The sequence below is a fragment of the Onychostoma macrolepis genome, chromosome 12, assembly GCF_012432095.1.
Source record: "Onychostoma macrolepis isolate SWU-2019 chromosome 12, ASM1243209v1, whole genome shotgun sequence".
In the NCBI taxonomy this organism is placed as follows: domain Eukaryota; kingdom Metazoa; phylum Chordata; class Actinopteri; order Cypriniformes; family Cyprinidae; genus Onychostoma; species Onychostoma macrolepis.
In genome coordinates this window covers 11671235-11684628 of record NC_081166.1, presented here as the reverse complement: position 1 = coordinate 11684628, position 13394 = coordinate 11671235, and the positions used below count along the sequence as shown (strand labels likewise).

General features: G+C 34.6%; 2 protein-coding genes across 3 annotated transcripts; one reads left to right on the top strand and one right to left on the bottom strand.

Moving 5' to 3' along the window:
- Nucleotides 1-239: 239 nt before the first annotated feature.
- Nucleotides 240-5122, bottom strand: cd37 (CD37 molecule). 2 transcript variants are annotated; one of them, XM_058793909.1, is made up of 9 exons: nucleotides 5035-5122; nucleotides 4272-4339; nucleotides 3959-4022; nucleotides 3723-3853; nucleotides 3384-3458; nucleotides 3062-3169; nucleotides 2401-2583; nucleotides 2232-2315; nucleotides 240-914 (listed from the first exon to the last, which is right to left on the bottom strand). In XM_058793909.1, exons 2-9 carry the CDS (start codon nucleotides 4335-4337, stop codon nucleotides 843-845), a joined length of 783 nt encoding a protein of 260 aa, XP_058649892.1. In that variant the 5' UTR covers nucleotides 4338-4339; nucleotides 5035-5122; the 3' UTR covers nucleotides 240-842. The 2 variants fall into 2 exon arrangements, with proteins under 2 accessions (XP_058649892.1, XP_058649891.1); XM_058793908.1 differs by lacking the exon at nucleotides 240-914 and having other exon boundaries at nucleotides 1947-2315.
- Nucleotides 5123-7805: 2683 nt separating this feature from the next.
- On the top strand, nucleotides 7806-8617 carry gall (galanin-like). Its single transcript, XM_058792903.1, has 5 exons — nucleotides 7806-7889; nucleotides 7977-8031; nucleotides 8146-8235; nucleotides 8398-8451; nucleotides 8559-8617. The coding sequence occupies exons 1-5, from the start codon at nucleotides 7806-7808 to the stop codon at nucleotides 8615-8617; spliced, it is 342 nt and encodes a 113-aa protein (XP_058648886.1).
- The last annotated feature ends 4777 nt before the right edge of the window (nucleotides 8618-13394 follow it).

The window sequence follows — 13394 nt, the reverse complement described above, 5'->3', positions numbered from 1 at the left end:
AAATAGTCTGACAATATCCTTCCTACCTTCTTAGCCTGTAGTGTTGCTCTGGAATTAATGAGGGAGATGAACACAGCATGTATATATATGATACCTGATAACAAGTGTACTGTCCTCCTCCCTGCCCTAACAATAACTTGCTATGGGGTATTACATGTCCCATGTACCATTTAGATCCTCAGTTTAATAAATAAACACATAAATGCATTCGTTATGACAAAAAAACAACAACTTTATAATGTATTTTTTTTGTTTTATTTCCATTTAGCAACAGCGGTTTTATTACAATTACCCTGTTTTTCAAAGTGTATTTATTACACAATTTACTTAAATTTATACACTTTAATTTCAAACATCTTTAAAAGCCAGTGTGTACCACTTATTGTCATCTTACATAAAAACAACATATAGGCTATTTGTTATGAGAACAGTATCGCATACATTGCCTCAACATTGAGGTCATTTGCTTTGTATGTACAACAATGGTGAAATATTATACTGTCCCACCCTAATGTTTTTCTTACCCACTGGCTAAACTGAACAAATGAGAACATTCTTAGTCACATGCACATATTTTGAGAATTAAGAAATAAAACTTTATATCCTTTAAATATCATATGAACAGGTTCAAATTATTTGTACTTTTTCATAAACAGATAAAAAACACATAGCATCTGAATAACAAGGAAAAACAACAAGTGACTGCCTTTTGAAGAAAAAATATCTGTATAAAACAATCAAATACTGTGCAAAAAATAACAATCTCATAAGAAACACATCAAATATATGAATGACAGAAAACAAATACTTGACTTTTTTCCCCCTCACTGATCCTGGTCATCTTAGTAGATAATTGTGTTGTAATCCACAGAACCCTCTTTATACAGACACATCGAAAGGATCATACCACATATCTGCAAAGAGGATGAAAGATATATATATATATATTATAAATTAATCATCCATGTTTCAACCTCAGTTAACCATTAATGATCTACCTTCAGCAATGTACTAAATTAACTATTCTGGTCAAACACTGCAGATTCAAATGTTGGGACCAAGCCAATGGATGAATCTTCACACCACACACTAGGCTACTATTATAACAGCACAATAAATCTACCTTGCCAGTATTCCACAGTGAATTCTCTGTGAGGGAAGATATAATCAAAAGTAACCACTGAGGCCTTTGTACAATCATATTTTGCGACTCCGAGCTCACAAGACAAGCAATACAGTCACACAGTGCGAAAAATCGTAAGAAAAGGTACAGCTAATACAGCAAACTCTCTAATCTGAGAAACAATATTATGCAAAACAATACTATGGTTGTTCACACTAAGTAGTATCATGCATTATTTTACTTATTACACATAGCTCTAGAATGCTTGCTTCTGATTGGTCAATCGTAGCAGTCAGAAGTCAAAGGATCTTTTTGGGCCATGAAATGTCACTAATTTGATTGCTCTATCTTGTTTTAAACAAATGCAACTAACGCAATCTTACATCTCAGTTACTGATTGTAATAAAAATGGAGAACCTCAGTTTTAATTGTAATATTGTTGTGTTGTTCTTCTTACTGCTAGGCCGACTGATTTGCGATTGACTTAAGATAGTATACAGATAAGATTATAAAACAATTTTGAATCAATATTTCATGTCCAACTATTTATTTTTTAGTGAGGAGCTGTATAATAAGTAATGTCTACTCAGTATTTCAAAATAACCTCCTTAAGGCTGCAATACAGTTTGTTGAGTTTGTAGTGTCTTGTAGTCTGGAAGTGCGTGATCCTCATTTGTTTAGTGTATGATGTTGTTCAGTTTTTCTCTGTAACCGTACAAAGTTGGCAAGTGTACGAGTTGGCAAGTGTACCTTTAGTGTTTTAAAATCTGTTCAGGTTTAAAATTTGTGTATTGTATTCCAGCCTTTAAGGACAATACAAGACTGACAGTATTTCAGCATGCAAAAATGAAGCACTCAGACACACTACACTAGTCACAAACTGAGACCTGGACAGCTGAACATGGCTGCCATGAGACTCTCTAGGGCAGCAGCGGTGTGTGCGATTAAGGCAACAGTAAGATACAAGGCATATCCACTGAAGGCACTATGAGACAGAACACCATTTTACTTTGTTTATTCTCATTAACTCTAAGTTTGGACAGTAAAGGGTTATAGTTATTTGGATTTCCTGAATCAGGTGTAAAGTGTTTGGTGACAGCTTGCTTACCTCCACCACAGAAATGGCCAAAATGACCACCACAATTATGTAAAGATTATTATCCAGCCAAACTTTGATATTCTTACTGCAACCCTTTGAGAGAGAGAAAAGAGTGTGACGTGTGATGTTGGAACACAATTTACCCAAAAATAATTAGAGGGCAGAACTGAAACTGTACCTGATAAGAAATGCCACAGGTGTAATCTGAATGAGTACTATTTAAGGAACATTTGATACATTGATCATTGACATGATCATTTATTTCAGATGTCGCATTGACAGTGGCATTGCCTTTGTTGTAGCAAGAACAGGGTATGTAGTCATTCCAGTCGACTATTCCATTCCAACCACAGCATTTGGCCTGTGGAGATGTAATGGTGGAGGTGATATCCTGTTTCAGACTTTCCAAAGTAACTGTCAAAGTTTGCTTTCAAGTTCTAATGATATCATAGCATATACCAGGGGACACCTCTGGCAGAAATAACTTTTCTTAACTTTTTATTGTTAAGCTTTTTAGCTGTGTTGCTGCTTTTTCAATTTACATTTAAAATGAGCAAAACAATGCAACTTTAGCCTCATTTAAATATGTAAAATCATTTTTGTGGCATTAAACTGAAACTGCATGCAAACACTTGCTTTAAAATCAAAAAGTATGTACTTATACACTTCTATCATTTGTGGATTTTTCTTAATTCTTTGTGTGAAATTTACTTGGAAAATGTGAGTGCAAAAACTTGTAAAAGAAAGACAGAGTAATTTTTACTTGTTTTTTTTTTTCATATATAGTTTTCTTTTTGTTTACTGCTGTGTGCTTTTGTTTGCTGTGCTTTGACTCTCACCTCCTGCTGAATGTACTCTAGAATCGTTTGAAAACTCTTGACACTGGAAGCATTCCCTCCAAATGAGTTTATTAGTTGAATAGTTTGACTTTCTACTGAAGAAGTCAACTGATTAAGAGTGGGGGAAAAAAAACAAGTTGAAGATGTTTTGGTCATGATGGTATTTGAAGCTTTATAGGCATATATAGCTTTCAAAAATAGATATCAATCAAACTGATTTAAAACTTGACACCAAAGAGGATTAATTAAGTCATGTGCTGGATCGTTCTAAAAAGCCCAACACCAAACTGGGTGGGACTGCTGATCCTCATGCTTGAGTTACCTCAGTCCTCTGGGTGTAGAAAAGAACCCCACCCACTATCTGAGCTGCGAGAAGAACCGTGAGCAGGATAAAGTACTGCAGATAAATAAAGCTTATTTTAACATACTGTTACAGCTCAGTGGAGCAGATAAACATACAGATGTGTTACAAAAACTGTACCAAGAACATGCACAATTCCCAAGAGGTTGGTGACTACTACTAAGCTCTTAATATTTTAAGAGTTCTCCTAACAAATAACCATATTTTTAAGATTAAAGTGTATCTCTGATGGCACAAATCTCAAATCAATCACATAAATGCCATATAAATCCATAAAGTTTTGGTTTTCTGAAAACTCACAGTTGCCAGCAGGCATTTGACAGTCATCAGAGAACCCAGACATCCTAAGAAGCCTAATGACATGGCCAGAGAGCCACTGCCGATCAGCAAGTAGGACAAAAGAGGGATGGAAATGACGGGAGTAGAGGGCACTGCAAAAGACATAGAGCAAATTCTTTAATAGTTCACAGTATATAATAGACAAAGAATCAAAATAGCATTGTGATTTTCCGCACTCAAATAAATGTAACACTTACTGAATACTCTGTTCTCTGAAAGTAGTAGCCATAGTCCTATAGATATGAGGAGTGATCCTAAGAGCTAAATGAGACAGTTTCTGTTGAAAAATCACAGCCCAACAGCAATCCGACATGTACATTGTATAAAATGTAAAAGTTTGGCCTTGCTGAGACCAAAAAGGCAACAGTTATATTGCTGTAAGAAAATGATCTCATTGTACCAAATGGTATTGTAATGTATGTATTTTATATTTTTGGTATATTATCAAATACTTTATTTTATTTCATTTTAGTCCAGTTAACTGTGTCTTATGACTCATTTGCAACTTACAAAGAATATCAAGTTGAAGAGAAAGAGGAAGTATTTGGTGAGACTGAGACAGCACTCAGATGCCATATCTGTGAGCACAAAATAAATAAATATTAAAATCATCTCATAAGAACCAGTGGAAATTGTTAAAAAAAGAAAAATAAATAAATGATATTATCAGTAGCAGGCTGATACGCAGAAAATATCCCATATTGTTCAGCTTTAAGTGTTCACAGAAACAAGCTGGTTTCACAGTTTTCTTTAAGAACAGCATGTGAGCTACATTTGTTGTTATATGTGTTTATATGGATTTGCTGCCCAGAAAGATACTAGAAAATAACCCCCGCTCCTCTTCTCAAGCACAAAAACAGAACAGGGTACAGGAAGTGTCTTGTATTCTCGTATTTCCTCGCCTATGGTAACGAAACCAAAGCTATCATTTTACATATGCATGTCATTAACTATTCAAGTACTAGCACATGGGACAAAAGTGCTTTGTTTGCTGTTATGAAAATTTGAGAATACATCCTTCGGTGATTACGTAAATTGAGATTTTTTAGGGCAACATCCTGTATGATGATTAAAAACCCAGTGTTTTTTGTTATTTCCCCCTTTTATAATGTAACTTTTTTGATCAAATTTAACATTTATGAAACTGGCTTTTCAGGAAATGGTGTCTCAGATAAACAATGTTTCTATATAATCAGCATCTAACTGGCATTTCTCAGAACATTTGAATAATTTGACTGATTCCTGATATTTTAAGTAAAGATGTAAAACTTACCTTAAACTGGGCAAAGTTGGTAAGGTTACACGGAGGGTAAATGAAACCTGGTGGCTTCACATGTGATCGTGTACAACTAAATTTTGCATAAATAAAGTTCTTAATTCTGATTCGTTGTATTGCTTGAGAGTTCCTGTCTGTGAGCAAAGCATCTTTGACTGTACTTCAGCGGAAAACAAGTGTACAGAACACCTACCATAAATAAAATATAAGCCCTAGTCACAGACTCTTACAGCTTTTCAATTCATACACTCCCCTCTTAATCTTCTGAATTAGCAGCATTTAATTTGAAATACAAGTTATGTAAATTATTATGTGCCATGATATGACATTTGGTGATGTTTTCATGTTTTCACAGGCTGCAAGACTTAGAACAGTTAATAGATTTGACATTGATATATATATATATATATATATATATATATATATATATATATATATATATATATATATATATATATATATATATAAAAGCACTAAATAGTTTAATCTGTTTTCATCTAACTGTTTCCACGATGCATATGATTTCAGCTGCTGCCCAAAACTTCAGAATATCAATTTCTGAGAGGGGACAAAAGAAATTACCTCTGGTATAAGAGCTGACCTGCGCTTACCAGAAAATGAGTGCATAAAAATGAACACGGGCAGAGATCAGGGTTAATTCATCTGAGGTCACTATTATGCCTCCCACAAGAGCCTGAAATTTCAGCTCTCATTCCCTGTTTCAACAAGCTTCCTGGTCGGCCTGTTCCTCTCACCCCCGCTGCAAATGCAGCTTTAGCACAATTAGTTGTAGATAATTAGGTGGAATGTTTTAGGGTTTCCCTGTTAATGGATAGAAAGGAGCAGTAGGTGCTGTAATTATATCTAGGGCAAAGTGCTGTTATTAAATGGAGAAAACATCATGGATTGAAATGGATTTCGGTATTGCAATGGATAGATAGATAGATAGATAGATAGATAGATAGATAGATAGATAGATAGATAGATAGATAGATAGATAGATAGATAGATAGATAGATAGATAGATAGATAGATAGATAGATAGATAGATAGATAGATAGATAGATAGACATGAAGAGGGACGAATGGATAGATAGACAGACAGACAGACAGACAGACAGACAGACAGATAGATAGATAGATAGATAGATAGATAGATAGATAGATAGATAGATAGATAGATAGATAGATAGATAGATAGGTAGGTAGGTAGGTAGGTAGGTAGGTAGGTAGACAGACAGACAGACAGGCAGACAGACAGACAGACAGACAGACAGACAGACAGGTAGGCAGGCAGGCAGGCAGGCAGACAGGTAGATAGATAGATAGATAGATAGATAGATAGATAGATAGATAGATAGATAGATAGATAGATAGATAGATAGATAGATAGATAGATAGATAGGTAGGTAGGTAGGTAGATAGATAGATAGATAGATAGATAGATAGATAGATAGATAGATAGATAGATAGATAGATAGATAGATAGATAGATAGATAGATAGATAGATAGATAGATAGACATGAAGAGGGACGAATGGATAGATAGATAGACAGACAGACAGACAGACAGACAGACAGATAGATAGATAGATAGATAGATAGATAGGTAGAGGCAGGCAGGCAGACAGGTAGGTAGGTAGGCAGGCAGACAGAGAGACAGATAGACAGATAGACAGATAGGTAGATAGACAGATAGGTAGATAGGTAGATAGGTAGACAGACAGACAGACAGGCAGACAGGCAGGCAGACAGACAGACAGACAGACAGACAGACAGACAGATAGATAGATCTGTTTTGTTGTTGTTTAGGTCCTCCTGTCCCGTACTGCGGTGTCCTGTACTGTCTCATCATTCTCTGTCCTTTCTCTCTCTCTCTCCGTCTCTGTAAACAGCACCAGTAATTATGAGAAATGAACAAATGAATGTCATACTAATAGAGTTTCATTATGTTAATATGCTGTATGCTGCTGGGTGTATAAAAGACAGACTTTCCCTCATTCAGACACACACCTGCAGCAAACCTGCTATTTGAAGGTTACAGACGGTCTCTTTTTTTTCTGGAATCCGTTTTTTTTTTTATAAATATTTATAAACAGCAACTGTTCTCTTATAAGGTAAGTATTATCTGTGTTGTGTTTAATGCTTTAACCACTTTAATATTTTTAAAATTGTGTCTGTGAAGTTACAGCTACGATACAATTGATTAAATTAAATGGTAACAATACAAATATGCATACACTCTAAAAAAAATAAAGGTTCCAAAAGGGTGTTTTTGCAGCAGTGCTTCCCAAAGATCTGTTCTTTTCTTAGGGTGAAGAACATTTTTAATCATCTGAAGAAGCTTCTTTTCACTAAAGAATCTTTTGTGCAATGGAAAGATCATAGATACCAAAAAAACAACTTTATTTTATAGAAGTGTACAAATGTCTTTATCATATTTATTGAATATTATTATAATTGTTTTATTGAAATCCGGAGCGGAAAAGGCTAACAAAAAGGATAACAAGTTTGGAAAGAAAAAACAACTGTGACACAAAATATTGATCTTTTATTTTAAATATTTAAATTTAAAAAAGTAATCTCAAGCTTGCTGTTTTACATATTTATTTATAAATACTGATTCTTTTCTAATGTCATCCTTTAGGATTAATGTGATCTGGTAAACACCTAACACAACCTATAAATACAAAAAAAATGAATAAGGATTGTTTTAAAATTAATATTGTTTCCGTTACTATGCATAGATATATATGTCTTTTTCACAGATGCAGATGAGTTGTGCTTTGCTCTGTATCTTGCTCTGTGTCTTCACTGCACATCTGTCAAGGATCCATGGCATGACCCTCATGGTACGTCTTCTATTACCTCTTCTGAAGCTCAACAAGATGATTGTTTTTTCGCCAGTTCTTTTATGGGTCTCTTTGTTAATCCCACAGTATCCAGAGAAAAAGGGATGGACTCTGAACAGTGCTGGGTACCTACTAGGACCTTGTAAGTTCATTGCATTCAAACAATTAGACAAACTTGAAAATATTGTGCAAATGTGTATTTTTAGTACATTTAATATTGGTTTATTGCAATGATTTTGTGGCGGTTCTCTTGCAGATGTTCACAGAAGTCTTAATGTAAGACACAGAGCTACGGGCAAAAGAGACATTTGGAATGAAAGTTCAAGCTTACCAGCATCTTCATACAGTCAGTTCTTAAAGCATTTATAATGACTTTTCTTCTTATTATTATTATTAGGCTATTATAGACAACCTTAAACCTTACTGATATTAAGGAATAATCTGAAATGTTAGTACATTAATATTTTGTGATCTAGTCCCCCTTTTTTTTTTTTTTCTTATTCCACAGATGATTCCTATCTCCTCTCACTGCTGGGTTATCTTGCATATCTGCAATTAAAAGGTAAATTACAAAGTAGTTTGATTGATTTGTTTCCTTTTATTTCTAGTAATTGAAAAATGTATGTGATTCTAGGCAAGTAAAAGTAGCCTACCATTTTTCTCTTTCAGAAACGGGAATGACTGAAGATTTCAGTGGCTCTTTAATGAGTGGTCATATGAAGCAATAACAAAATATCTCTGTTTTACTGTTTTTCAACAGTTGCCCTCTAATACTGTTTTTCATTTGATCCTTTTTATCATTATTTAATATGTATTAACAGCTCAAATTGGTAAAACGCATAGATGAATATCCCACGAATCATGCTGATTTGACTCATCTATCCACTCTCCATCTTGAACCTTTGTTGGTGCATAATTTTCTACTTCAGAGATCAAATAAAGCACTTCATGACAAATGTCTTTTACCCTTATTCCACATAAAAAGGAAATTAAAGGTGATCAGGGTGCAGCAATGTTTTGAGTCAGAGCTAAAAACTGGGTGATTTCACTATTGTCATTTACAAATGCACATTTTTAATAAATAGCAAAATAATAACCCGTAGATTACAAAAGGAATTTGTATGACTAACACAGTAACAGAACAATGTAACAAAAATGAACCTTTCAAAGTGGTGGGCGTGTATATGCTATGAAGTGAATCTGCACTGTAGTATAACCAAATTTAAATGAATTTTAGACTAGATTTCGTGATTACTGATTCGTCCAGAGCGCTTAAGGTGTTTTGGATGTTGTTCCATATGATGTCAAATGTAGAATATTATGTAATGAAGAGCAGCGATTTAACATATGGCGCCACCTAGTGGCAGATAGATGAAACTACATCCTTGTAAATGGATGCTGTGTTATTTAAGCTTCACAAAAGACTTGGACATTAGATTTCTCTCAACATGGGGACAGTAGAGGTGTCAGCGAATAAATGAGAAAATGCAGTAACCCGTAATTTATTTGAAAAAGTAATTTAGATATTTTCCTGAAAATGTAAAAGTGATGTGTTACTTTAGTTACATGAAAAAAGTTAATCTGATTACGTAACTCAACTAATTACTTGACCTCAACACTGGTCACAATGTTTTTTTGTTTTAAATTGTAGAGTGGTACAAATTAAATTTTTTAAAGTATGAATATAATCTCTTAAATAATATGAGAACATAAAACTGCATGCATAATACTCAAAAGAATAAATAGGCCCACTGTTAAAAATAGATGCAGAATAACATGTCACACCAAAGTAAAAAAAAACAACACTACTAAGTGTTTCATGTATTGTAATGTATATTACTATGATTAAATTAGCTTCAGCCATTTCTGAAGTTGTTATAACTTGGTCATCTAGATACAGAGAGACATCAGAAGAAAGCTGGGGGCAGAATGAGGCAGATGGGAAGGGGCGATTTAGGGCTTGGGGGGCAGATGGGGTCCCTGGAAGGATGGCTGCCTAGTTCCACATGGTGATTATAACAACATCTGAGCTCTTAACATTTTTCCAAGAACTATTTCAAAAATTGCATCTGTGCTAAATATACCCCATCCTATCAATCCGTTTATCCTCAGTCTGAACTGCTCATCATGAATGGAGTTTTCTAAAAAGCACCTTGTAACACACCTTCTGGTCAAAGAAATAATCGTTTTCGTGATTGGTTTGTATCCCTTTATTAAGTCAACAGGAATTCACAAGTTAATAAGATTTCAATCAATCGTCTTCCTGGAAGATGGGTTGACATTTTTCAACTTCATGTAGAAAGGCCAACCAACTGTGGATTGTATGTGTAATGATTCTGTAGTGGAAAAGGTTGACTGACAATCACTGTGTTTACAGAAATTCTTGCACTCAGATCGCTCATGGCTCCAATACAGCTGCTGCTCAATAAATGTCGCTTGGATTTGTAAAGGTTACATTAGGCTTGTGCAGTACCATTAAGCTACAATTGTTTTGTTTGTTTTATGTGACAACTGCAAAGCTATGAAATTAACAGACCACTTGTCACATAAATGCCACCACAATTAGAAAGTGAAAACATAAAAGAAAATACGTGACTAATAAATCACTCGGGGTCAATTCCAGACATCACAATAATCCATTAACTAGAGCATCATGGTAATGCCACGATTTAAAAGTGCTGGTATTAATTAGGTTGTGCTTATATGACGGACAGTCTGTCATCTACTACGGTGAGCCAGAGTCAGAATACTGATAAGAGGGTTCAAGGTAAATGAGAATATTTAACTGCTCAGCAGGACTAGGGTCATTTTAATGCCACTGCAGCTGTGAAGAATCAGACAGCTTTCTTGACGTGTCCCATTATGTGTTAAAAGGTCCAGAGACCCGTATGACTCAACTGGGCACGTCACTAAGTGACTAGGCACGGATTGGAAATTAGTATCACTAGAAATCAAAAAAGTCGATGACTGTGGCAGACACACACACAAACATAATCTATCCTCAAAGCAACCTTGCACTACTTACTCAAGTTAATTAAATATACTCATGATCAATCGACCCTTTCTTTACAGTAAAATAGCAATTAGTCTAAACAATTGAACACTTTTATTTCCCTGTCATGCCTGTGGTTGCAAGTAAATCAATTTCACATGCTATAGCTGTTGATCAGTCCTCACAGGATGCATAAATTACTTACATATGCAAGGGCTGTGGCAATGTGTTCTTTCTAAGCATCTGAATAGGATGTGAGGACAGTGAGAAATGTTACAGACAAGACACTTGTGTATTGGATATTATCTCAGTTTCTTGCACTTTCCTACTTTCCTTAATTATTTCCTTCTAGGAAATCTGCACAGTTAATTATGCGGTTTTATCTTGTAGCAGATGAATCACTCCTGGTATTTTCACTCTTGTCAGTTTGAGGCAGGAAAAGAAGGCATTTCAGACATTATCTATGGGAGAAGATCATTTTGACATACTTTCATCAAATAATCTCTCATGTCAAAAATATTTAGCACATCAAAAATATGCAATGAATTTTTAAAACTGATCTTTTTTTAACAAAGGCAAACATTGCATTAAATGAGTAGTTCACACAAATATGACAATTTTCTGTACATTTACTCACTCTCAGGCCATCCAAGATGTAGATCAGTTTCCTTCTTCATCAAAACAGATTTGGAGAAATTTAGCATTACATCACTTGCTCACCAATGGATCTTCTGCAGTGAATGGGTGCCGTCAGAATGAGAGTCCAAACAGCTGATAAAAACATTACAATAATCCACAAGTAATCCACACAACTCCGGTCTATCAGTTAACATCTTGTGAGGTGAAAAGCTGCGTGTTTATAAGAAACAAATCCATTGTTCCATCCATCCAAGGAATTTCAAACCTTTGCTTTCAGCTGAGTATTGACCTCAATCAATAATATTGCAGTGAAAAAGTATATCTCCAGTGAAAATGTCTTGTCTGAATCAGGAGAGAAATATGCACAGAACAAGTACCATTTACAAGTGAAAACGGCTAAAACCATTCTAAAACATGTTGGAGGATTTTGATGTGAGTGGACAATATGGGATGGACTTTTTGGTAACACTTTACAATACGGTGACACTAATATGCATTAATTCATGCTTAACAAATGCACAGATAATCATGAGTTAATGTGTAACTCACAAAGAACTAAACCATTTATTAACAATTACTGCATCAGCAATAAATGAACATTCGATATGATTCATAGAGTAAGTAATCAATAAATTATTATCAGTTAAATGTGTCATAATATATTAACTACCTAATAACTTATTTTATTAACTAATGAAGTAAATTCATATGTTAATTACCACATTGGGTCAAAGCCATGCCTTTAAACTTCCAGTTGTCTGCTTTAATTAATCATTAGCTAATGATTTGCATGGGTATCATTATGTTATGACTTTACTTGTTGAGGCACTCGACTAACTAACTAATTCAAAATCTATAACCACAATGACATATTACTTAAGTTAATAGTCATGTGCCTCAACAAGTAAAGTCATAACATAATGATACCCATGCAAATCATTAGCTAATGATCAATTAAAGCAGACAACTGGAAGTTTAAAGGCATGGCTTCGACCCAATGTGGTAATTAACATATGAATTTACTTCATTAGTTAATAAAATAAGTTATTAGGTAGTTAATATATTATCATGCATTTAACTGATAACAATTTATTGATTACTTAATCTTTGAATCATATTGAATGTTCATTAGTTGCTGATGCAGTAATCATTAATAAATGGTTTAGTTCATCATGAGTTATACACTAACTCATGATTATCTGTGCATTAGTTAAGCATTATTTAATGCATATTTGTGCACCCGTATTGTAAAGTGTTACCGACTTTTTCACTGGAGGAAGCTTTGTTATGGAGAATGGACTTGTATTTTGGCCAGAAACTTACACGCAACATTTGACTTCACACAGCCTTAACTGATTTAATGGAGTCGTGTAGATTATTTGTGAATTATTGTGATCATCATCATCTGTTTGAACTCTCATTCTGACGGCACCCATTCACTGCAGAGGATCCACTGGTAAGCAAGTGATGTAGGCTAATACTAAATTTCTCCAAATCTTTTGTGATGAAGAAACAAACTCATCTACATCTTGGATGGCCTGAGGGTGAGTTAATTGTGAGCAAATGTTAATATTTGAGTGAACTATTCTAACTAATTAATGATAAGGAAAAACTGTAAATGGAGCAGGAGCCTGCCGTCCGATGCCCCTGTTGGACTGATTTTGAGTTGCACTTGCACTCCTATGAGCTGCATATATTGCATACCCCATTTTTGCATCTTTGTTTTGTAATGAACTGGTCATAAACTGGTCATGTGATATAAATACGAAGATGCCCATGAGGGGGCAACCCGCTCCATATAGAATAAAATAGCCTTTTCTTTTAGCTTTTTTTTTTTTTTAGAAGAGTGATATGCCCGGAGACTTAATCTGAGG

Coding starts and splice junctions, on each gene's coding strand:
- cd37 (XM_058793908.1), bottom strand. CDS start 4,337: ATGGCATCTGAGTGCTGTCTCAGTCTCACCAAATACTTCCTCTTTCTC. Junction 3,459..3,722: donor TCAAATGCCTGCTGGCAACT/GTGAGTTTTCAG, acceptor ATTTATCTGCAG/TACTTTATCCTGCTCACGGT. Junction 2,584..3,061: donor TAGAGTACATTCAGCAGGAG/GTGAGAGTCAAA, acceptor ACATCTCCACAG/GCCAAATGCTGTGGTTGGAA.
- gall (XM_058792903.1), top strand. CDS start 7,806: ATGCAGATGAGTTGTGCTTTGCTCTGTATCTTGCTCTGTGTCTTCACT. Junction 8,032..8,145: donor TGGGTACCTACTAGGACCTT/GTAAGTTCATTG, acceptor GTTCTCTTGCAG/ATGTTCACAGAAGTCTTAAT. Junction 8,236..8,397: donor CTTACCAGCATCTTCATACA/GTCAGTTCTTAA, acceptor CTTATTCCACAG/ATGATTCCTATCTCCTCTCA.